The sequence below is a fragment of the Pteronotus mesoamericanus genome, unplaced genomic scaffold (genome assembly GCF_021234165.1).
Source record: "Pteronotus mesoamericanus isolate MK-2021 breed Mesoamerican mustached bat unplaced genomic scaffold, CSHL_Meso_final contig_68, whole genome shotgun sequence".
Lineage (NCBI taxonomy): Eukaryota > Metazoa > Chordata > Mammalia > Chiroptera > Mormoopidae > Pteronotus > Pteronotus mesoamericanus.
Window position 1 is genome coordinate 14,068,295 of NW_026555234.1, and position 25,266 is coordinate 14,093,560.

Consider the following 25,266-nt stretch of genomic DNA (forward strand, 5'->3'; position numbering starts at 1 on the left):
ATTTTGATTATTCAAAGAGAAGGATAGTATAGAACTATCTATAAAGCAACATAAGCTTACCTTACAGAATTCTCTCTCCAATAGAACATTCCTTGTTTCATACCCAACTCCACACATTTAATATCTTTCAATGTTTTCAAGGGAAAATTTTCTATCATCAAAACTCAACTCAGTATTTTAAACATAATGACACATGGTTGGGGTGCAGGGAGATGTCGAATTATAATCCAAGAACTGGCAGATCATGAGGATCAAATACAGAAGTTTTGTGAAATATGCAATCTCAAAGACGATGTCATGTAACATGTCATTGCATATAAAGCAATGAAAAGAATCTGTCGAACTATTTTGACAGGGAATAATATTTACATACTAAAATAGCTTGCTTTTTTTATGTTTATTATTATTTTAGATGTTTTGGGAAGTTGATTAGAAACTTGTGAGTAGTGTTACATAATTTCTCCTTTTTTCAACAATGGGAGAAGACAGGATTCTCATCAGCATTTTTACCCAGAACATCTGATTTTCAGCAACAGATTACGGTTGTGAAGTGGGAGATGCCTGTATATGTCAGCATTTGACACAGAAGATAAATCTGATACGGAGTCCGCTCTTACAGCTTTTACAGTTTGTAAAGGAAGATTAGACATGCATAGAAAGTTTAAAAGATACCAAAGATGCCACAGGAGATTTAAAAAGTCTACTTCCACAGCAAAGACAAGAAAAGCTTATTGAGAAAATGGCATTTAGGAGAGAGAGTGAAGGTAAGGTGGGATGAACCTACAAGAGAGAGGGGAAGAGCACTAGCAAGAGCAGGTTCATCTTAAACAAGGACATAACAAGAAAGCCAAGTAAGAAAACAAAAGGACTATTACTGCCAAGAAATCATGGAAGATTTAAAAACTTACTGAGAAATCACTAACAGGGTGTTATTTTAGAATCATTTACATGTCTAAAACCAAAATGCTGCCTTTTTGCATTATTCAGTTGAAAAGACTGATAATTATACAATGGATTAGAAATCAGAGGTGGTTCAATGTTACTGAAATACATTCTTCAGGACATTTAGATGACACTCATGCTTAATAACTAGAACTGAAGCAAAGAGTAATAAGGCATATAAAGTTGACAGGCGAATGTGAATAAATAGAACCTGAGATTAAATATTCTTCTAAAAAGTCAGTGTGTTATAGTAGAAAAAGCAGTCAATTTAAAAATAAGTGGCAGAGCCAGCAATCAAACCAAAGTAGCTAATAATGGAAAGGTTTTAACACTGCCAAACTTTAATTTTATAATTTTTGCTTACTATTCTAGCTAAAACGAGGTTTCAAAAAAAAAAAAAAAAAAAAAAAGACAATGGATGTGAAATTATAAACTATACAGAACCTACTGCACACTTGTGATTACATAAGAGGGCTTCTGGTTTTCTGGAATTCTGGGGTAAAAACTTACAGTTCTGGGCTGATCTTTAGAACAGCAAAGGAAATTACTTTTTAAAAAATGTATTACAAATATTTCTTCTAGAATAGAATACAGTCAACGTGATAATTTTTGATGTGATCAACTCTTTAGAGTTACTTAAAAAGTTAATTTCTCTCCACAGAATAATTATTTTGTGTGTGTATAAAATACCCATGAAGAGGTGTGAACGTGTAATTCCAGAAGGGTTTTCGAACAGGTGATTATGCCAACGCGGCAAGCCCCATGTCACTGACAGTCTTCTGCAGTCGAAAAGTCAAACTCTAAAATACGAAGTGTTAAAAATGGCCGTAGGTAAGTGTGATATTTAGGTTTTTCTCTAATTAAACTGCTTTTTAAAAATTAAATTGGTTAAAAAGCTTTAAGATAATACAAATTTTTTTTGAGTAGAACATATCTACCATACTGATTTAACAATTATTATAGTATCTATCACCATTTAAAAAAAAGGGCAGGGTTCAAAATCAGAAAAGAGGTAGGTTTTGGGACAAAAAGAAGGGAAATTCACATAACAAATTGTACGACTTTGAAGAAACTACTTCTAATGACTCTACCATTAGAGGTGAAGGAATAATACTAAGACTAAATAAAACATGAGCGTGTACATAATGCCTAAAAACACACTAGTGAATGAGACTAAATGTTATCTCGCTGCCTTGAATTTAAGCAGTGGGGAGAGGCAGGCCCTAGAATATGTTCTAAATGTGGTATGTGACCTAATCAGAAACTGGTCAGAACACAAAGTAACCCTAAATCTGTTAAGAGACTTATAAATATGGCTGATAGGAATATATATATGAATTGTACAAGCTTTCTAGATTGTAACTTGTAAATAAGTGTTCAAAAGTCCTAAAGTGTTCATACCTCATTACCAAGTAGCTATTTCAGGTAAGTAACCCTAAATACAGAATAAACCCTATAACGAAAGTTAGACATTCTTGCCCATTTTATCTTTTCATATATTAACTGTGCTAAGAGTAAACTTTCATCCAGATACGCCCCCTCCTAAATGCTATGCCTTCTAATGGAATCCATTTTGATTTCACTTAATTCCACTTCAAAGTACAACTCATCATATTCGAGTTGTACACACTAATGCATTTAAGTTAAACTAATTTGTATTTTTAGAAAACACAGAACTCTGGGGAGGGGGGCCGTCTCCAACTCAGGATAAATATTAACTTATTTTTGTAAACACCCCAGCAACACCATACCAAGATATATTCAGACAGTGGATCATTCATTGTCTTTACAATTAGAGAACCATCGTCACAAGGCCATTTCTCTTTTTTACTGAGCAATGTATGCTCTGAGCCATGTTCAATGGCAAACTGTAAGATAAGCTACAGAAAAATCAGTTATTTGTATGGACAAAATTAAAGAAAACTAAAATAATAGTTGCTAGATTTTAATAACACCAAATCTATAATACAACACTTGTAAGTATTAATCAAAAGATACTTAGAATTTATTGATAAGTAAACTTTAATGCATATACAAAACTACTGTAGCTGTAGCTTAGAGTCAAACGCTTGAATAAATGTTAAGCATTATCAAAACAGGTAAAAATATCTACCCCTCACATAAATACATGCTTTGCATTCTCAACCTTTCTTAATCATTAAAAAACTTGAAATAGTTCATCATTAGTGCTATGTTAGAAGTCTACATTAAAGTAACTATTTGTAAAAGAGATGCTAGTGAAGTCCCCAGATAGCCACAGAAAATTTATTATTAATATAGGCAACATTTAAAAACTTTAATGCTAGCCCTGATTTGTGGTTCGGTGGGTTAGGCATTGTACTGCAAACCGGAAGGCCGCCAGTTCCATTCCCAGTCAGGGCAAATGCCTAGGTTTTGCAGGTTGGGTCCCCAGTTGGGAGTGTGAGAGGCAACTGATGGATGTTTCTCTCCCTCCTTTACCCTCTCTCTAAAGATAAATAAAATCTTTAAAAAAAAGTAATAAAAACAATGCTAAAGAGCTTTTTTGTTAGTTTTGCCACAAATTATAAACTATTCTGCATAAATACAGTGAGGAATAACAAATAAGGCATTTCCTTACAAAAGGCACTCACCAAATATAAAGTAATACAGAATTACAATTATTTTGGGAAAATTTTAAAAGCTGTATTAAATACTCTCTCTGTTCCAAAACTTTCAATATTTATTATGGTCTACTCTATGGTAGCTATTAGCCTTGTATTAGAACGAAACACATAAGCAATTTAATAACAAAGAATCAGATTGTATTTTGTTTCACACAACTAAAAGCAGAAAGTAAGTCCCTAAATGTTCTAATCTTAAATTAATTGTGAATATCGATCAGTGACAGTTCACACTCTTGAATGAAAAGCATCTTTCTATTAACTGGCACAGTGATGTTTAATTAATGAATTCATGACAGAGAATCAAGCACTGGCCTCTAGCCCTTTGTTTTATAAGGTAGACAGGATATTATCTAAGTTGTGGCATTTGTTAAAGATAATAGGTTTTTCCTGTTCTGGTATCCACCCACTTTCCCTCACAGAATCTGTGCGGGCACTAATTCTTACCCTTCTCTCCTTCCCCACAGTCCCCCCAATCCGTTCTCCTTTCTAACTGGGCCAATCAGGCCCTGGGGCTCGTGGTCACCTGCTCACCTTGGCTGCCAGCTGGCGCCTGACCAGTGAGTTTCAGCTATCTGGAGTTCTCGGGTGGCACGCCCACCTCCTTCCATAAAGCCACTCAGCATCAAAAATATATGACTTAAGGAGTACATCTTTCTCTATGAACCAGCCTGCTATAATAACTTTTCATTTGTCCTTAAACATGGGCTTCAAAGTGTTTTTCCTCAAAATAAGAAGCATGTATCAATTGCTAAGGAAGTCTTCCCTCCCTCTCTACCATCCAAGGAGACAGACAGTGCTCTTCTTCACCTCTAAGAGGAAGCTGACTCATTCCAAGAGATAACAGGATCCCCCAGCAAGGGGTCCCAGAGCTCTAGCTGAATGAAGCACCATCCATGAATGATGAAGTCACACTATGGCCCTTAGCTTGGATTCTGAACTCCAAGCCTGGGGTACTCCAGTGGTCACCCACCATCTATACTATAACCAGCTGCTGAAGAATCTCTCTTTTCAATGAAAAAATATTCCTCAGTATTCTTAAGATTTACTAGAACACAAAAAGCATTAAAAAAAATAAAAAGAAAAAAAGAGCCAATTCTATTCTGTGGGTTTAAGTTGTAGATTCTACAAAATGTATCAAATACTGAAATGGCACCTCAATTAACAGAGCAAAGAAGGGCTCATATATAAAGTAAGATTAGTAAGTGTTGATCCATACTTCTCAAAGTAACTCAAAATAAAATGAAAAATACATGAAAAGACAAACAATAAATCTTGCTGTATGGCAATTTTACACAATGAGAAATAAAAACACCATTGTAAAACTAAAAGAAATGCACATATACCAAATGCACGTATTTCCTGAATAAGTAAATCCTCTGCGTGGAGGGTGCATTAACGTCTCTTTCCTACAGAAACATTTAAGAATAACTAGTTTACATACATATATCTGTTGACATGGACTCAAGCTAAAAACTTCACTAAGAATTAGTACTTTTCAGTCAACAAATCAACTTGAAAACTGTATACTAAACATATACCTTATAACTTCAAGTTTCCCCCAAAGTTCAGAGTGCATATAAAGTAAAAAAAAAAAAAGAAAAATATTTTAGCATTTTCTACAGAACATTATGACAATATTGGAAAGTTCAAAATAATGAAACTAGGGTCACACTATTTTTTTTTACATCATTCACTACTCTTGCTGATCTATGAAAAACTCAAAAAACTGTGTTAGCCCCCCAATCAGTTTCTTGTTAATTTATATTCCACCAGGCTGGTGCTGCACATCCATTCAGTAAAGTCTTTCAACCTGAAAAGTGTTCCTGGTTCATTTAACTTTTACACAACCATGTTCAAGAATTTACACGATATAATTATGTATATTAATTTGTAAGTTTTCAATAATCACAGAAAATATTAGCATAAAGGTTAAAGAAATGTAGCAAGTTGTGGATCTGCTACTCCCAAATACAGAAATAAGAAAAGAAATTCCAAATTTGACTGACCAGTGAAATATAAATGAGTCATATTTCAAGTAAGGTGTTTTCTACACCAGTAAGCTCAAGAAATTTATAGGGGCTACTATGAGGACTGAGTTTGTTCTAACCTGTATACACCAAGCTCAATCCTTGACAATCATCTGCCAAGGTGATGAAGGTAATGATACCCACTTCAAAAAACGAAAACTTTAAAAACAGAGAATAAGGGTATTAATAAAATTCACATGCTGCTATCACATAACTCAGTCAATGACTGGGCTTTAAAAAAGTCAACCCCATTCTTCTAGCAGTTTTCAATCTTTTCAAACACTACTCTTCTGTTTTCCAAGAATCTATTCTAACCCCAATCTATTTCAAAATAAAAGTATGGCTACACTGTTTCAAATTAGAACTCAAATCCCTTTCCCACCACCACCAAAGCATCCAGAAACAGGCTTGGAAAACCCACTCTCCCCTCCTGTGCCATGCACATATCCACACCAAAAGATCCACAGTTCCTGCCCTCAAGAAACTCACATGTATGCACTGTGATTTGTACTACTGTTATCTGTGCAGTCACCATTTCGTATCTATGGACATAACATTTGGTTCGACCTTAAAGAAAATCCTAAGTAGAAGCCAAGGCATCGCTTTGTTGCCACGTGACTTAATGGGGAGAAAGACAGCACGTGGCCACACTCCTCATTTCTTAACTCACCCTGGCCAAACTTCCATTTGCTAAGAGGGGAACACTTCTTGCTAGTGGGTAGAAAGCAGTATCTGCGTTCTCTATGATCAAAAGATATACAAAACTCAATCTAACTACATTTTTTCCTATTTAAAAAAAAAATCCTCACCATTGATTATTAATTTTATTGATTTTAGAGAGAGAGAGGAGAAGGGAGGAGAGAAACACATGTGTGAGAGAATACCAAGGCGACTGCCTCCCTTAAGCACCCCGACCTGGGACTGAACTGGCAACAAAGGCATGTGCCCTAACTGGGAATGGAACTTGCAACCTTTCGGTTAATAGGACTACGCTTCAACAAACTGAGCCTCACTGGCCAGGGCCTTCTCTATTTACTTTTGAAATACATATTATTTTCATAGTACAATCCAATCATAATCACCCATTACTTAGTCCTTTGTAATTCAATATAGTTTGATATTTCAAAAGATGATTCTTAAGAGTAAACATGAAATGTTCACAGAGAATATTTATATGCTACCTTTCTTCCAATTGCCCCATTCTGTTTCTTTGGAGGCGGAGGTTCAAAAATGCGTTGCTGCTGCTGAGGTGGGAGTGTAGAATACAATGGAATGATTTTAATGTCACCAACTTCAGGGCCCAAATCATCAACCTCACGTTTTATTCTTTTACAGGCTTCATCAATTTCCTACAAAAGAGAAGTTTGAGTTTGACAACAAAATGAATACACACTGAAACATTTTAAGTATCATAATCCTAGTTCTATGTGACATATATTCAACTTAGTAATCAAAACTAATTTAGCAAATTTCACTAGGATTTCCAAAATAATTAAAGAACTTTGACCTCTGTAGCCAACACACACACAACTGCCTCACTGGCATCCCACACCCCCTCCTTAAGAGTTGGATGTCTTAATTAATTCTCAACAAATGGTACTAACATCGAATTTTCCACCCAGGAACATTTAACTACAGTCATAACCTTTTCAATTTTCACAATCTAAAAGAAATTGATGTGCTAGATTTTTAAAGAAGCCAATTAGGCTTTAATGTCTTGTTATCACCAATGTAATTGTATGAAGATTTGCTTCATTGTTCCTAATGAGAACAAACACCTTTACAGTATCAACATATTTAAGAACTAGGCTAACCCAAATATCTTAGGGCACCTTCAAATATTTCCCTACCACAGAAAACTATTTCAATATATCTGCATTCAAATCCAGGTTAGAGAGAGTACCACAATGAATACTTAAGAGTGTGAGCTCAGAGAGGTAGTAGTTGGAGGCTCCTGCCTCCTCTCAGCAACTGACAAAGGGACTTAAAAATCAGGAGGGAGATGTATTTTAAATTTCACTAAAGCATTATGTCAGTTCAACTCAGAACTATATTAAATAAAGAATTTGGCAATCGTCCATAGGGAAGGACCCAATCATAAGTTATCCTTATCAAAATATTCTTTTATTCAGAAGACAATTGTTTTTAATAAAAAAATATTTATCAGGTAAACTTATTGTTATTATTTCAAACTAGAATTTTCCTTGAAATGATTTTAAATCAAAGTGCAACATTTTTTCCCCCTGTGTTCAAGAATGCAAAGTTTCTGGATAATTAAAAGAAAAATTTTTGGTCATTTTTATATATCAACACCGTGGTTTTCTCAAACAATAGGTATAGTCTTGAAAATTATGACTGAAAATTACTATTAAGGATTCGATGATAATGGCTCTTTTTGAGACCCAAACTTTCTTTATATAAATATATATATATATATATATATATATTTATAAAAGAATGTTATTCACTGAAAGAAAAAATGTAACAAATGAATCAGGTATGTTTTGGGAAAATAAAAACTGCTTTCAAATGCTGTATCTAGATTAGCATGCCCCCTACTGGTATGCAAATACAAAACTAGGTATCTTCAAAATCAAAAAAATGTAAGAACAGGTTTTCTACAATAAAAGGAAGATGGCTGCCAATAGTCAGAATATTCAATTTTATTACCTTAAGTATATAACTGGTGAGAAAATAAATGGTTAGAAGTCACCAAGCACCCAGATTTCACATACAGTATTAGAAAATTACATGCCCCAAAGCGTATATTTGCAGATTCCGGATTTAACAAGAAGATAATTCCAACTTTACTTGGGACTAGACTATCCAATCTGCTGAGTATATGTGGAGCTAAAACAAAATCACTACTTCATAGAATATAAAGACGTCTCTAAACACCACTTATGGTTTTATAGAAGATTCTAAAGACTAAGTTTTAAAACTCTGCAACAGAATTTCCACCTAAAGTTTACCCAACTTTCAGAAGACCACAAAACTCACTCACTGTCATTAGCATAAAGCAGACACCTTGCTCAGTCTTGAGCAATAGTGAGAATTCAGAAAGTTCGGGACTTTCTGATTTGGAACTTGCTGTTCCAAAAGTATCAAATGTTAGTAAATTAATTTGGACCCTACTAATTTAAAAAGCCTGAAATCTCTGCATGTGGAAAAGACATAAGCAAAATTAAAGATAAAACAATACTGCTTAAAGAATAAATGGTTTCAACATCTTCAAGTGTACATTTACAAACAATTAATTGTTTCAATTACATTCTTCTCCAATTCAGTAGCGTAGCTTCCCTAAGGACATTGTAAGTCCAGATTTTAAGCAATAGCATAAAACATAAAAAACATTCCAGAATTCCAATCATTCCCAACCTCTTCCCAATTAAAACTGGTTTCTCCCAAATTAAGTCATGACTAAAGAGGCACTACTGTTTAAGTGGTCAAAATGGTAACATAATATGGTCTTAAAAATCACTTTAAAATTTCATGAGATAACTAAATTTTATGGATGCTATTCAATTTATGAGTAATCAATTCCCAGAATCTACCATTTAACTAAGAAAAAAAAAACAAAGATAGGAGAAACAGTAATTATTGTACATATCTTTAAATCAGCTCTACTATATACAATCAATGAAACAAAGTACATTAGTTTTCCTGCCACCTCCTCCCCTAAGGTCTTCAAATTCAAGACTAGTCACCTAAAGAGAACTCAAAAAACCTTTCAGGACACTTACAAATCTAGTTCACAATTACCATGACACTTCATTGAAAGATATAATATACTCCCCCTATAGCACATATATATGAAAAACCATGGGGCTTACTCCCTTCCCCAGCTAAATGAAAGTTGCCAAAGTATCAACTCATAAAAAAGCCTTTCAAGTCCTCACTATAAGGACATCCAATATTTTTGATAGAACTCTAATATGCTTGGTTATCTGAAAATAATAACTTTTAAATAGTCGTTTTAAAATACACTATGATTTTGAAGAAAGTGAGAAACTACCAAGACCAGACACAAAAGGACAAAACGAATACCTCAACGCTGCATTACAGGATAAATGTTTCACATGCCATCAGAAAAGCATTTGGCACCGTTGCTTACACAATAAACAAAAATCCTTTCATTCAAAATGCATAGAAAAGAAGACTAATATCAACAGAGGTTTATCTGTGAAACTGAATTTGCAACACATCTTATTTCCCAAAAGAGCAAGTATTATATGATTCATTCTTTTCTGAGAATGATTTTGAACCCCTCCCCACCAGGAGACAACTGACAACGTCCATAGACATTTTGGGTTGTAACAACCAGGGGAAGGAGTGTTACTACATCTAATGGGTAAAAGCCAGAGATGTAAACTCCCTGCAACGCAGAGCACCCCACAACAAAGAATTAACTGGCCTACAACAGAAGTAGTGTTGAGGGTGAAAAGCCTTCTCGAAAGAAAACAAACTTTAGCCAATGGGATACAAATTATAAATCATACAGACAATACTGAAGAAATGGATCAAAAAAATTACTCAAATATTATATACCAAGCATCCCTGCAGAAGCTCATCACAAGTAAGAGTTCACATTCTATTCGAGGCAGGTGATAACACAGCAGACCTCTGAGATAAGTAACTACAGCTATTTCCCACAACACTGTTTAGGTTGGTGGCAGTAATGTACCGCAGGCACTAAACACTCTTCTGGAGCAGAGAACCTTAAACCCTAGAAAATACAAAATATAAAAATGGCCTGAGTAGCTTGTGAAGATGCAGACCCCTGTACTTCACCCTGAAATTTCACCTGTTTCAGCAAGTCTGGGACAGGGTCAAGAACCTGCTTTGTTTTTGCAAACTCTTCTCTCTGCAAGCAATCCACTGACCACACTTGAGAAAACATGTTCTGGAGCAGGGGGTCAGACCTTTCACTGTAAAGGGCCAAAATATTTTAGACTTTGCATTCGTATACCATCCATTCTGCATATTCTTTAACTTAAAAACCTTTAAAAACATAAAAGCAAGTCTTAACTAGTGACCATACAAAAACAAACAGGAGGGTGGGCAGCACATGAAACTACTTAAATTAACTAAAATTCTGTAAGATTAAAACTTAGTCCCTCCTCTCACCAGCCACATTTCAAATACTCAAAAGCCGTATGTCATTGGTGGCCTACTGACAGCACAGACAAGAACATTTCCAGCACAGTTCCAGAAGACAGTTCTAAGAGGACAGCACTGCTCGCTCTTGAACCTTGTTACTTATCCCTTGAGAACTGCAGCATTACTTGGAAGCTTGATAGGAATACACAATTTCAGACCACACATGACCTTCGAATCAGAATATACAAGATTTCTAAGTGATTTCATGCACATTAGTTTGAGAAGTACCTTGTAGAAAATTCACAAAGCCTATTAAAGCAAATGACAAGCTCTAAGAAAAACCTTTCTTAAATGGCTTTATAAAAACCGTTTTATCCAGATAGCTCTTCCTCAACTTATGTAGCCATTTAAAGATTTCACAGCACACCTATAAACATCTCATTGGAAACAAGTTTGGAAAAATGAGTTTGCTGCACCCAAGAATGAAATTCTTATCTTAAGACAATTTCCAAGGAATTTCAGTGATTCCTTCCAATCCTCAGCAAGTGTGTGGAAGACAAAAACAACACATTTGCTGATGATGGATGGGCACCTGAGTTACCCGAGCTCACTCACAAGCTTAAGTAACTATGATAACCTTAGTTTACAGCAGCTGTGATTCAACTTCATAGCTCAGCAAAATTGCAAATTACCACACACTACTGACTATCTAAGTCTCTCCAAAATAAAGACTAAACTGTTAAATCTTGAAATTCTAAAAGCATTTAACATTCTTAGGATAAATAACTAAAACACAAACACTAGTGGTATAAAAGGTATTCTTAGGACTACATGGATAAAAAGGTTTATATTATTTGATACATAAATACAATCAGGTTGAAGAAAAATTTTAAATGTTGGGATTAAAAAAATAGTTTATATATAAAAATAACAAGCCAACAGCTAAATAATGAAGCAAATAATAATGATTACCTCTTGACCAGTTAAGAAAAGTAGAAGATCTCCTTCCTCTTCTTCACACATATGAATTTGGATTACCGTTCTAATTGCTGCTTCAAGGTAATCTCTTTCTGGTTCAGGAGTATAAAAGATCTCAACAGGATGTGTACGTCCAGGAATAGTTAAGAGAGGACAGTTATCAAAATAAATCTGGAATTTTCCTGCATCTAGAGTGGCACTCATAACTATAACCTGGTAAAAAAAAAAAAAAAAAGTAAATTATATGAGGCTGCCTTTAAAGATTAAGTGATCTTAATGAAAAAACAAGTAATGTTTACTATTAATATACATAACTGATATATCACTTATAAAAGTCTACAAATCTTCATACTAATAAATTGTGATTAAAAAATCAAATACAGAAAGACTAAGCAACAGGAAATTATTTACATTTAACAAAATTAGAAATAAAAGTGACACCAAATAGACTACAATATTACCTTCATGAAACAATACCTTAAAAACCAGTTTATAAAATTATTTATTATGTAAAAGGGACTGGTAAAGGACATCATTAATATCCATTATGATTACTGCTCCGATTACTAACACACACACACACACACACGCACACGCGCGCGCGCACGAAAATTGCACATGGGGAAAAACAAAAAGAACCCATGGCACTGATATGAATTTTCTCTCTTCTTACAAATCACCTTTAATAAACATGACTTCTTTAGAACGATTCCTGAAAAAAACATAGGTTTCCTTTTTTTAAAAAGCTACAACTACAAAAGGTTTTTCAGGTGCAGGGCTGCACAATTGTGCAATTACCCTCCTTCTTTTTAAATCATTACATAACCCATTAAAAATTTACTTAAATAGAGGCCTCCCCCAATAAAACATTCTACTAGAGTTCTTAATTTCTACTTTGACTTTCTCCCTAAAACTTCAATAGCTCATAAAGCTTAATCAATAATTGTAGTACTCATATAGTTCTTCAAAAGCATAATTTAGTTTTTATAGGAAAAACAGACATCAAAAAAAAGTCAGATTACTTAGTTTCAAGCCCTTATCAACATAGTTACACTAGCCATTTGGTATGACAGAAGGAAAAAAACTAGGGTAAGCAAATGTATTTCTAAGAAGTGGATTGTTCTTGGGACAGCTATTCTCATTCACCAGGACTGAGTTATAATGGGTGTATTTATGTTGAGACAAGGACAAAGATTGATTCTTACAGGCCTATGCACTTAATATAGGGGTGAGCAGAAGGGTTGTAAAACTACTGGATGGGTTAGAAATCGAAAAGACCTGGCTTAAAAATACATTACTCAAAAGTATAAGTATAGTTAAAGTTTAAAACAAAGACACAGCAAAGTAGATTAGGAAGGAAAACACCAAATGTAGGTACTTACTGGTTGCTTCTCTTACAGTTGACTTTTTAAAAGTTCATTAGTGATCAGTGTGTGGTAGCCTGATTTTTATATGTACATGCTTTATGAATGAAATGAGTAAAAGAAATTAACTTCACCTTTAAATCAGATCTCTGTCTTACAACTTCCTTCAGAACACCCATGAGAATATCTGTAGCCAGCGTCCTTTCATGAGCCTCATCAAGAATTATGACACCGTAACGCTCCAGAAGCGGGTCATTCATGGCTTCACGAAGTAACATCCCATCAGTCATGTACCTATATTCACAAAGAACTGGTTGGTCGAGTTTCATTTAGGGAATTGTAAAACTAAATTTCATGACATAAAAATGAAATGCAACATCATCAGATAAGTAAAAATTTGCCCCAAAGCTTTGCCCAAAACAAATGTGCTATTTGTTTCATAATCATTTGCAAAATTGAACTTTAAGAAAAAATTTTTAGAGTATATGTATCAAACACACTAAACATTATCAAATCTATTCAAGTATGATCGCAACATTGAAATGCATCAAAAAAAAAACCAAGTCTGATACAAAATATAATGACCACATGGTTTCACACAAATGCCAAAGCAAAATTCAAAGCATACAAATAATCAACCCGTAAAACAAACTAAGAAACCTTTTTAAGTTGCTTTATAACATCACGTCATTAAATGTTATCCCATGCAAACTTGCATTTCTTTAAAGCTTTAATTATCCTTCATTTGAGCTACAGTAGGCTCCCGGTTCAAAAGGGCTAAAAGAGCAGATAAATTTACCATCTCACTTTTCCCTGCCCCACCCAATTCAAAGAAATGACCGTAAGAAGCACGCGCACACACATACACAAATACATTCAGGAAATGAGGAGCAGCATTAGTAATAAAGAAATGCTGACAAATATCTATCAAGAAAAGAGCCGTATGACAGCAGCTAGATCAATGAACCCAAGAGGGAAACTCAAAGGAAGCTGGCTATTACGGAATGCCAGCACTCACTGAAAGGTAGTTTGGAGAATGGCTGTATGGGTCAGCCATCTCCTGTCCATTCATTCTGGCCATTACAGTCACTAATACAAAACAACTATTCTTCGTTTGGCACCCAGACAAAACAAAGTCTGCCTGCAAATGCTAAAGTCACCGCTCATTCACTTAAATACAAAATCCATGATTTTATTTACAGATTTAAAAGTGGTATAAAATCTGAAGTCATCATTTATGACTTCACTATTTTGGCTCTATTTTTCACAAATTAGCCTAACTTAATCTTTCATGGACCAACTTGATATTTTTAGCTGATGCCATCTGTTGGAGCAGTAAGTTCAGCAAATTGACAGTGTACAAGAGAAATAAATCCTCTTTATTTCACCTGCACACATTTCTGGAATCAACACAGCATTATCTGCAAGATTATTTTATATTAAGACCATGAAAGAAAAAAAATGTGTCAATTAAACTATGACTCAATGCTAACGACAGCGCAGCACAGTGCATGAATCAGCTACATTACAGCCTCTAGTTGTTTTGAAATGTCTTTGATCTATTTGAGGACATTTGGTATTTTCTCCTGCCTTTAGATGTTAGTTAATACTGACAGGAAGACAGACGATCCTTTTGCACATTATCTTAATGGCAGACATAAATAGTTTCATCTACTTATGGGTAACTTCCTTAGATTCCACTAAGTTCCTGTCTGTTGCTTTGTATGGCAAAAAAGAAAGAAGAATTGGTCACTCTTTCAACAACATATATTTGCTTAAACACTATCAAATTTACAACCTGCAGCTCAGCTTCAAAGCCTACTACTCATTTCAGTATGGAATCCTAGTGTGATATTTTTGAGGGCATTTTAATTAGCTCAACACATAGTTCCAAAAATGTACATTACTTAATTGAAGAGACAATACGAAGCTAGAGCAAGTTCAAGAATTCACAGGCAATGACTACTACCAAACTGCCACCAGTTTGTAATATCCTCATAGACTGAAATGCATAAATTTCACATACTAAAAAATGTGAAAACCACACCTGATAAAGTATCAGATTTTAACTTAAAAACTCAATATTCATTTTTAAAAAAGCAACTCTTTACTTTGATCTTTGACTTGCTAACATTCATCAAGCTTCAGACAACCACAATATAGAAGCATTCAAAAGCAGGGCTGACCCAAATACTCATTCTTTTATATTTTTTTGGGAGGAAATGTTACAAATGGGAGATTGTAAATATTGTAAATTAGATTAATGGAACTATCATTTGTCTTGTTTTATTAACTATGTATATTACATGTTCTAAATTAAATGGTCAACTTAGCCCAAACCCTCTTACTTCTAGGATCTAGAGACAGACTCCTGGATATTCCTCATTATTAATTTGTTCATCACCCAGAGAGATCCAATTCCATGAGATGCTACAGTTTTGTCCTGCATTACCAGTTAGTATGAGCACACTGCCATTTGTACAACAAAGGGCTTTGGCAGAAAAGGACATTTTTATCATTGGAAGGTCTCTTTAAGATAAGCAGTTAACTTTTCCAGCATCTCAAAACCAGTTAAACAGCTTACCAAGACCATGTATCAGTGTACCAATTCCAATCCTAGGCCCCTCCTACACTAACACTTTCCCCAGAGTCCCAGGTCAAAGTGTGTTTTTGTGTCTGTGTATGTTATGTATGTATGTATGTATGTAGGTATGTATGTGTATAGTGCATAACCCCTTTCCTCAAGGGAAAAAAGAAAAAGTAAGCTGACACAGCACAGAAAAGGCAGAATCAGGTACTGGTGGTCCTTACAACCACCATAGCCATTTTCCTTTACCTAGGTCAACTTGCACTACATTTCATAGTAGTAAGGAAATATTTACCCAGGCTAAGGGGTTGGTCACAATAATAGGGTGTTAAAAAATAAAACTGTGATTACATAATTTTGAAGTTCCCATAATAAAGTAGCAAACAAAAACTGCACAGGACAGCCAGAGTCTGCATCTGACTGAGTACCCCGGTGTCCAGTGTTGTTCCGTCCACATCACCTGCAAACTGGTGGTACACTGCAATCTGTGCTTTATCAAGCTTTCATGGGATTCTGATGCTTACTAAAGTGTGAGAAGCACTAGGATGAATTAACCAAGTTAAACAAGAGATACAAAGAGGTAGATTAAGCAAAATATATGCCTAAAACAGCAAAACATCGTTGGAGCAAGTTAGAAAGAGTTCATATTTCCAAATAAAACAAAACAAAAATCCCAGTGTGCTCAGTAGTATTGCCTTCACTTAAGTATCTGTGCAATGGGCACACACAGGATGGCACAGCACAACCAGAAGACACCAACCAACTCTGACCCCAGTCATCACCATCAACTATGATATAAACAAACATTATATGGCAACACATTACATACTGCAAATGTGTTATTGGTTTAGTTTTGTGTTTACATATAATTTTTTGAGGCATCTCAAGTTATCTGGTTCCTTAAAAAATCATAAACAAAGGAAAGAAGGTCCATAGAACAGTAAAAAATGTTTTCCAAACTGAATGCCATAAAAATTTTAAAATACAGTACATATTATTCATAACTTTAAAAAAATGTCATTGACTACTGTTCAGGTTATAAATGATGAAAAAACTGTCTACATGGGAAAGCAATCCCCCCAAATGCCTGATTGATCAAAGATATTTAAAAGAAAATCAAAATACTAGAACACAGGGATTAAATTATTTTAAAAAATCTCTGGTAGGATACAATGCACAATTCAATGTTTTTAAAAAGTTGTTAATTAAATAATTGCATAAAGGTAAAGTTTCTGCATGGCATGAGTACAGGTATGGGCAAAAATAGGTTAATAAAAAACAATACAATAATAAATAACAAGAATAAACTCATGTACTCACAACTGTAAACCTACTTTTGCCCACCTGTATATTGCAAAGAAATAGCAAACTGAACAAAAACTTCATCTTATATCCAGAATGCTTATTTTGTTTAAAAAGCTCCTACAAATCAATTATGAAAGAGAGGCAAAGAATATGAACAATGGCAGGGGGACAAGGAGGGAAAAATTGGAACAACTATAATAACATAAACTATAAATAAATTTTTTTTTAAAAGTACGACCAGAGCTCTGGCTGGTGTGGCTCAGTGAACTGAGTGCTGGCTTACAAAACAGAAGGGTGCTGGTTCGATCTCCAGTCAGAGCACATGCTTGGATTGCGGGTCAGGTCCCCAGGTGGGGCGTGTGAGAGGCGACTAATGGATGTTATCTCTCTCACATTCCTCTCTCTAAAAATAAATTAATTTTTTTAAAAAAAGGACCAGATATCAAATTCCATCAACCCTATAATATGCATATTTCTTTCAAATTTATCTTCTGTTATTGGGATGCATTTTAGTAGTACCTTACAAATGGCTGTCAACCAGGTAGCAATACTTCCGGAAAGAAAGCCTCAGATTCCAAAAAGGAATGCAAATGGCTCATAAACACATGCAAAGATGTTCAATTCCATACAAAAGAAACATAAATTAAAACCACCATGATGAGATTCCACTTTTTCACTTAACAATACTGACAAAGATAAAAGAAGGTACACAACACAGCACTGGCAAGGGTATGAAAACAGACGCCATCTGCTCATTCCTTATTTATTGGTCAGAGTAGATAAAACCTCTATGGAGGGCAATCTGGCAACAGCTAATAAAATTCAAAATACCTTTTGACTCTAACAATTTCATTTGTAGGAAACTCATTTCACCATTACACACCTGTGAACATGTGAAAAAAATGTGTGTACGAAGCTGTAACAGGGTACTAAGGGCAGCAGCAATTGTTAATAACAAAACTGGCCAATTTGTGTGTCCATCAAAAAAATTAGTTAAATAACCTAGGCAGCCATTATAAAGAATGAGGCAACACTGTTCTAGAACAATCCCCAAAATTCAACATCAGTGAAACCAGCAGCCATGTCTTGAAACAGCCCTGCTGTAAACCTAAAGTTAACTTGTTCTGAAAATCCTATTTTTGAAGTGCTATTCCAATACTGTTAGGATCTGATTACCTTTCAAAGTATGGGTGTTATCCAAGTATAACGAAATATGCAAATAAATCAAAACCATGTTTCTAAATAATTCAAAATTGACTCAACATGACCCAAAGAAATTCTTAATATCTGCTTCAAAGAGAATCTATTATAAATGACTAGTATTGTTGAATCTGAGTAATTCGATTTACTGCTTTCCCTATTACTTAGGCCATATTTATAAATATTTACACACAGGACTTTACATGGAGACATGAGGAATGACGATAGAAATAACATACAGTGGTTAAGAACACATTCTTATTGCAAGGCAAGCCTCAGTTCAAGTTCCTGCTTTCTTAATGACGTCTGACCTTGAACAAGTTCAACTTCTCTAATGCCCCACGTGTAAAGCGAGAACATGGTAGCTAGTGTTTAAATTAAACAAAACAAGGTATATAAAGCACCTAGTATACCAATTCCCTGGCACTTGGAAAGTATTCAATATAGAATTCTACACTACACTGTTAACTTTCACTTAATAAATAGGGATCACCTTACCTTCCATAAAATATATAGTATTATAGCCACATGTCTGTCCCTACCAGTTGAATTACAGTTGACACAAAATAAACTCAGCACAAAATAAGAGTTGCATATATGTATCATAAGTTGTATGCTTTAGAAAAAGCTTGAAAAAGATGAGTCTCTCGTGTGCACATGCATGCACACACACACTATCAAATGGAGGAGCCAACTGTAAAAGAGTGGAAGGTAACTGGAATTCCACATTTCCCAAGACTAAATTCTCTTGAATTCTATAGGAGCAACACCTGTGTATTTTGCAAGTGTTTGACATTTAAACCCCACCTTAAAAAAAAGAATACTGCATAATGGAACTCCAAACAAAGGGCCCACATTCAGGGAAATGGCACTGGTCCTACATTAATAGACTGGTAAATGAATGTATAGGTGTGAATTAAAAATAAAATAAAAGCCGCCCACCCATTAAAATGCCTATGCAAACCGGTCTGTATATTGTAATTTCTTCAAATTTACAATAAATAAGACTTAAAGAGACTATGAGCAAAAGAAGTATTTATTCTGTTTTTCTCCCTATCATGTAACATTTTTGTTTATAGTTCTGATTAGTAAAATACTTTTTGAATGACAACAGTAAAGAACAGAGAAACAAAAAAAACTAAAAACAGCTTTCACTTATCAAGAACTGTTTTAGAAGACAGGCTATATATAGTATAATGACTTTAAAAACATAGCTCTCTTCACTACTAAATACGGCAAGAATAAATACCCTAACCATCCTTCACAATGTCAACACTATAAAACAGTTGATTACCAAAAAAAGAAAACAATTTTTAAACACGCTCACAGTGAATGCTATTGGGACTTTTTCAATAACTACAGGTGAGTCACTGAATTACGTTCCTTCATCAAAACAATTTCTTCCAATATTAAGTTACTTCATTATGCCATAGGTAAAAAAAATAAAAATAAAAAAATAAAAAAAATAGAATTGCTGTAAGTATACATGTCAACTTTAAATGAAGTTACTTACCGCTTTTAAGGGATCTACTTTTGGATTCAAAATGGCTAGGACTCACATTATTTCTCAATTATATAGTTCTATGAAGTTAACAACAATTTCACAAACATAATCCATGAGAACACAGCAGCTTAAAAAAACAGGACAGAGACAATGTATAATCCCCTAGCACAATCTGACTTTAGATTACTGTGTAATAATCTTAACATCTATCTACAGTCATGCACTGCATAACAATGTTAACAACAGACTACATATACAAGTGGTATAACATAGCCTAGGTGTGTGGCAGGCTAGGTTGGTGTTAAGTGCATTCTATGATCTTTGCACAACAACAAAAGCACCTAACGACACATTTCTGGGAATGTATTCCTGACTTTCAGCGGCGCTTATAATGGTGGTTAAGAATGAAATTTAGACACTGGGGTTTTTTTTCCTTTCAATTTATGTGCATGTGGTATTTGTTTAAAAACCTACCAAGTTGTCAGAACATACATACTCAAGTTGTTAGAACTTAACTACTAAATAAAAGGAATTCTGAGTTATCTCTTTAGACCTAGGGTACCACAAAAAAAATTACTCAGACATTAAGCATGCTGTAAACCAAGGTAGCATGGGAACATCTACACTATTTAAAACCTAATCTTCCTATCAAAGTCTCTTCATCCTTCTCAGCTCAGATAAACTATACCTCCTCCAATGCACGTGACACTCAAACTTCCTTAATTACTCCCTCCATAGCTTTCCTCCCCAACCAAGTCAAAGAGCCAGTGACACCTAACAACAGTTCTTTTATATGCTTTATGTTCTTCTCATTGGTAAAGGGATAAACAAAGATTTATACAAACCCAAGTTCAATCTGATGTATTCTTAGCAAAAACATTACACAGTATGAGGCAACACTAACCTAACTATAATCACAACAGCACTATAGCATGAAATTGATTAAAATGAGAACTAGTAGATACAGAGTCACAGAGAAAGGATCCATATAGTACTTTGAATAAACTGCAATCTACAATGTTTTAATGCATTCCTAATACCAAAAATAAAGGGGACAAAAAGAAAGCAGGCAAAATATCAAACCCCGTTTGTAGTATGTATTGCCTCACAATTCTTAGCTGAAATGACTTAACGTCGGCAGCCAAAGCACACAGATTTCTGTATGTTTTCAAGTTAGAATAGTAATTTTTTTTTCAAAATACACTGTCCATTCCTCAGTTTTCAGATTTTGAAGGAAATGTTTTACCATCCTCACAAGAGAATTTACAGAAAGCTAGGATCAATGTGTACGTTCTGTTTTACATTTTTAAGGACACTGGAACCGTACACGAAGGGCTTTCTATAACTAATACCTTACAAGTGCTCAAGTATTAATGTAAGCACAACAGTCAAATGTAATAATATATGCAGACCTTTAGGAAATCAAGTTAGCTTTCTATGAATTAACAAAGCCAGTGGAATTCTAATTTTAGACTGATTAACAGTGACTTTTCTGATAAGAACTCCTTAAGTGCTAAATAACCACATTTACTTTTTATTCCCAATTCCTTTCTAAATATCCAGTAAAACTGCCTTTATTTAACTTCAGTGCTACACCTGAGTTAGAACAAAGCCTACCAAATAACAGATGTTCAATAAATTAGTTTATAATTACTATTTGCATAATTAATCTCTAAAGTACCAAGGCCTGTTTCCACATCTTACCTCCAACCTTAAAAAGAATTTGGATTCATTCATTCATTTCATTGTGACAAGTAATGTCAAGGTTTAATATAAGTCAAACCCCAAAATTGTAATTCAATTTTTCTAAGGAATATCCTTAAATTGGTTTAATAAGCCCCTTTTCCAATTAACTGGAATACCAGAGTCAAACGGTAATAAAGACCCAGTAATTCCTCAAACTGGAAATCCTCCACCACCATCCACAGAAGCAAGAGTAGCAATGCTGGCTTTGCACTTGCTGGGTGACAGGAATTACTCTAGGGGCTGTACACAAACCAACGTATCTGCTGTCAGAATAACCCTATGAGATAATTATTAGCTCCATCTTCCAAAAAAGCACTAAGTACAGTTAATTAATGTAGCCAAGATTACAGCTAGTAAGTGGCAGAGCGGACACGCAACCAGACACTGTGGTCCTGGAGCCTGTGTTCTAGGATGTATCTCCTTTTGATTCTCAAGTCATCTATTTTTAAACAATTGCTCTGCTGGAAACCACTCTGGAATCTCTGCATAGGCTTTATGCAGTTGGTGCTTCAAACTGTTGTTTCCAGGGGCCCCAAAGAATCTGCTGTGGGAATCTGCCACGACAATACCTGTTAAATTCTTCCCTGATGTAACCTTAAAGGTTCTGTACCAGCCAACTCCTTACCGTAGCAGCGATTGCCCTGGGCTCTTACATTTGTTAAATATTTTTTAATTCCTTTCATCTTCTTGCCTAGACTGGCTTTTGGAGACTAAAAAATTCTGTAAGTCTGAAATCCATATTGCGTGGAGTAGCATTTCTGTGGCTGCTTTGTTCAAAATTTCTCTCCCTGAGGCTTTATAAGCGATTTATCACATCTTGAAACCACGTCAAAATCTAAACTATTCATTTCTCATTGTCAATTATATAGATTTTAATCACATCTTTAAATTTTCTTGATTACCTAGCAGCTCATCCTGAAGTTATATATAAAAACACATGTTCTCCAAGAGAACTACAACATATTTTGCTTCATAAACTTTCCCCCAGTTAGGGTCCTTAGACTTATGACATAATCCAAAACTGAAATGAATGTGATATCCAAAAGCAATAGATTCAGAATAAAACGCAAATTATGTAACCAAAGCAGCCTGTCACTATACCCTCTCCACTAAGAGAAGTTTTAACAAATCAGGGAAAATGTCTTTCTATAATCAATCTACTCCTTTTCCACAATTATGCTGAAAAAGTGATAAATTTTACACTTACCCCTTCCATTCTCCTTGAATTTTTTTTTTTAAAGGGTTCCATGCTCAAAGCAAGTATATAGATAAAGACACAGTCTCTCTTCCCAAAGAGTTTATACTCCAATTAGGCCAGAGAAATAGAGAAACCAATCTGTGATCATCCATACTGCCCATAAAGCAGCCCTATAACATCTCAAGTGATAGGGAACAGAACGGTGACTTACACAAATCAGTTGGATACTTTAAATACACAGACACTGCCTTCTCAAATAAAAAAGATTCTATTTTTCCTCTGCAGAAAAAAAAAAGTTTAAAAAAATGCTGTTCCATCTACCTAGAAAGCTCTGTACCCTGTAACATAACCCATAATCTAGCAAATCACTATTTTAAATTCAGGCCTTGACTTAAATTCTCCTCTTGTCCAACCTAAATTGAGTTCTCAAATCATGCTTTCATATAAATCTCAATGTTCTCTTTCAGAAGCCTAACCACCATTTGAAATTTTACATTTCCTTTTTATTTGCTTTATGGAGACAGGAACCAGACTTACTTGTTACTACTATACCTAGCACTGCCTGACATACAATAGGTACTCAGTTATTATTTGACTAAATGACTAAGCATTAGTAGTGTAAATTACTAGATTCCCTCAAGATCAAAACAGATCAGTAATTCTGGAGGGGATGGGTGGAACGGACAAAAAGGAACCATCACTTAAAATAACAGTGAAATTAGCTATCAAATTAACAACTTCAAATATTAAGATTCAAGACTATCAAATGATTTCATTCCCTGAAGAAAAAAAGGATGACTTTAATTCCAACTACAAAGTGCCTCTTACAATCCACTGCAAAAAAAAGTATATCAACCTCTCCCTTTAATATAAGTACATTAAAATACATTAAAATATTTTTCTCTGACTAGTCACAAATTTGGAAGCTATCTTTTTCACTAATAGGCCTTGCTCTTCTTCAGCTACCTCCTTGGGTTTTTTTGTTCCCCCCCATCACTTCCAAGATGGCAAAAGAACACTTCAGGGAGATGAGAGCAGGCAAGTACCTTATGAAACGCAAAAGACATTAGCAGTGGTGGTTCTGCAAACTAACTTGTCTACAGGGACTGGCTAGCTACTTAAGGCTAGTCTAACAGTGTGTGCACTAATTTATGCTAAAGCCAATCCTCTGAAAATGACACGATATTAGACCCAGAACCTAAAATTTATGTACAGTGTCCAAAAATAATTGAAGAAACTATCTTTGGACACTTTATCTGTCTAGAGATGACTTAAAAATAAACTTAAAGATTTGGCTAAAGTACTCTCAAACTTATTTCAATAGTACGTATCATCAACAATGACTAAAAATACAACAGTTAAATTCTGAGTGCCTCAGGCAGAAACTTCAGAAGTTAGTCGTCTTTACCACCGTTCTATGGGGAAAAATGAAATATTTCTGGCTACACAACAGACACATAAACATTTAAAATCTATATAGGAAATAGTTAATGGGGAGTTATTGATAGTTGTCTGATGTATTCACTCTTCCCACCCAATTAATTATGTAGCTGATCCTCATTTAGTTAACGCTTTAATTCTTTTTAACATCTGTGTTCTCAAGATATGAGTTGATATGAGATGATACAAAATACAAGGTCCAACAAAAATAACACCTGTTTTTATTACAAAATCATGAGCATGTAATTCTGTAACACAACAATATCACACTCAAGCATACCAGATGATATTTTAGGTGAAATGTTCAAATTAAAACTCTAAGTTGTTACACCCATATTATTACCCCACCAATCACACTCAAGCAGGTGTTAATTCTGCCAGATCCTGTATATGTAGGCATTCACACAACACTCTTTAACGGAGCACTCCCATTAATCAAAACTACCACTTGCCCTGTACTATTAGATAGGATTTAACATCTCTTAAAGACAATACTATGTTAGCTTCTAACTCTCCAGAAGATTCGAAAAAGAAATCCCAATACCCTTACCCTGTCTGGCTAAGTTTAAATTTAGGTATAGCCTCTGGAAACCATTCCATTAAAAAAAAAAAAAAAAAAAAAATCCACAATGCCAAAAAAAATCTTCATTTTGAGCTATCAAATCTGTTACCTGTTACTCCCTGATTACTGAACCAAAATCTTTCACAAGCATACATTTTCTTGAAAGCCTATCACTTCCTACTATACACACACAGCCCCTATACTGCATTTACCTTTCTCATTGCCCAATTTTCCAAATTCTGTTCTCCCTGATCAACTATGGCTTACCAAGAAAAGTTCAATGTATAGTGAATCAAATGTCAGAATATTACTTCTAAACATGAGTAAAATCTGCCCTTTGTTATCCTCAAGTCCTTGATATCATTGCATTTTAAAGTAATTATAAAACCACAAGCTGACTTTATGTAATTCTTTTGTCAATTACACTGTAATTATAGGCCAACAATGTGATTATCACTAAACTAAAAAAAGTATCCACAGAGCACCATTTAAGCCAAAACATGCCTTAGGCAAACATGCCTTAAGCAAACAAGTTCAACTCCTATTTAAAATGATACTAAATTCATTACCCTGAAGTTCTAATAAAATGAAATATTTATCAAAGAAACTAGAAAATATTGACATAAAACTTGAATAACTGGGTAGGTATTTTGATGAAGAAAAAATTT

At 34.5% G+C, this 25,266-nt stretch overlaps 1 protein-coding gene across 1 annotated transcript in view; it reads right to left on the bottom strand.

Annotated features, from left to right (window-relative positions):
* The window catches only part of DHX15 (DEAH-box helicase 15), a 52,968-nt gene that overhangs the window by 14,525 nt on the left and 13,177 nt on the right, over positions 1 to 25,266 (bottom strand). Inside the window, exons 4-6 of the mRNA XM_054581996.1 lie at positions 13,191 to 13,350; positions 11,687 to 11,905; positions 6,796 to 6,963 (exon numbers count right to left, since the gene is read on the bottom strand). Coding sequence (XP_054437971.1) covers positions 6,796 to 6,963; positions 11,687 to 11,905; positions 13,191 to 13,350 — 547 coding nt within the window. The remainder of the gene's footprint in view (positions 1 to 6,795; positions 6,964 to 11,686; positions 11,906 to 13,190; positions 13,351 to 25,266) is intronic.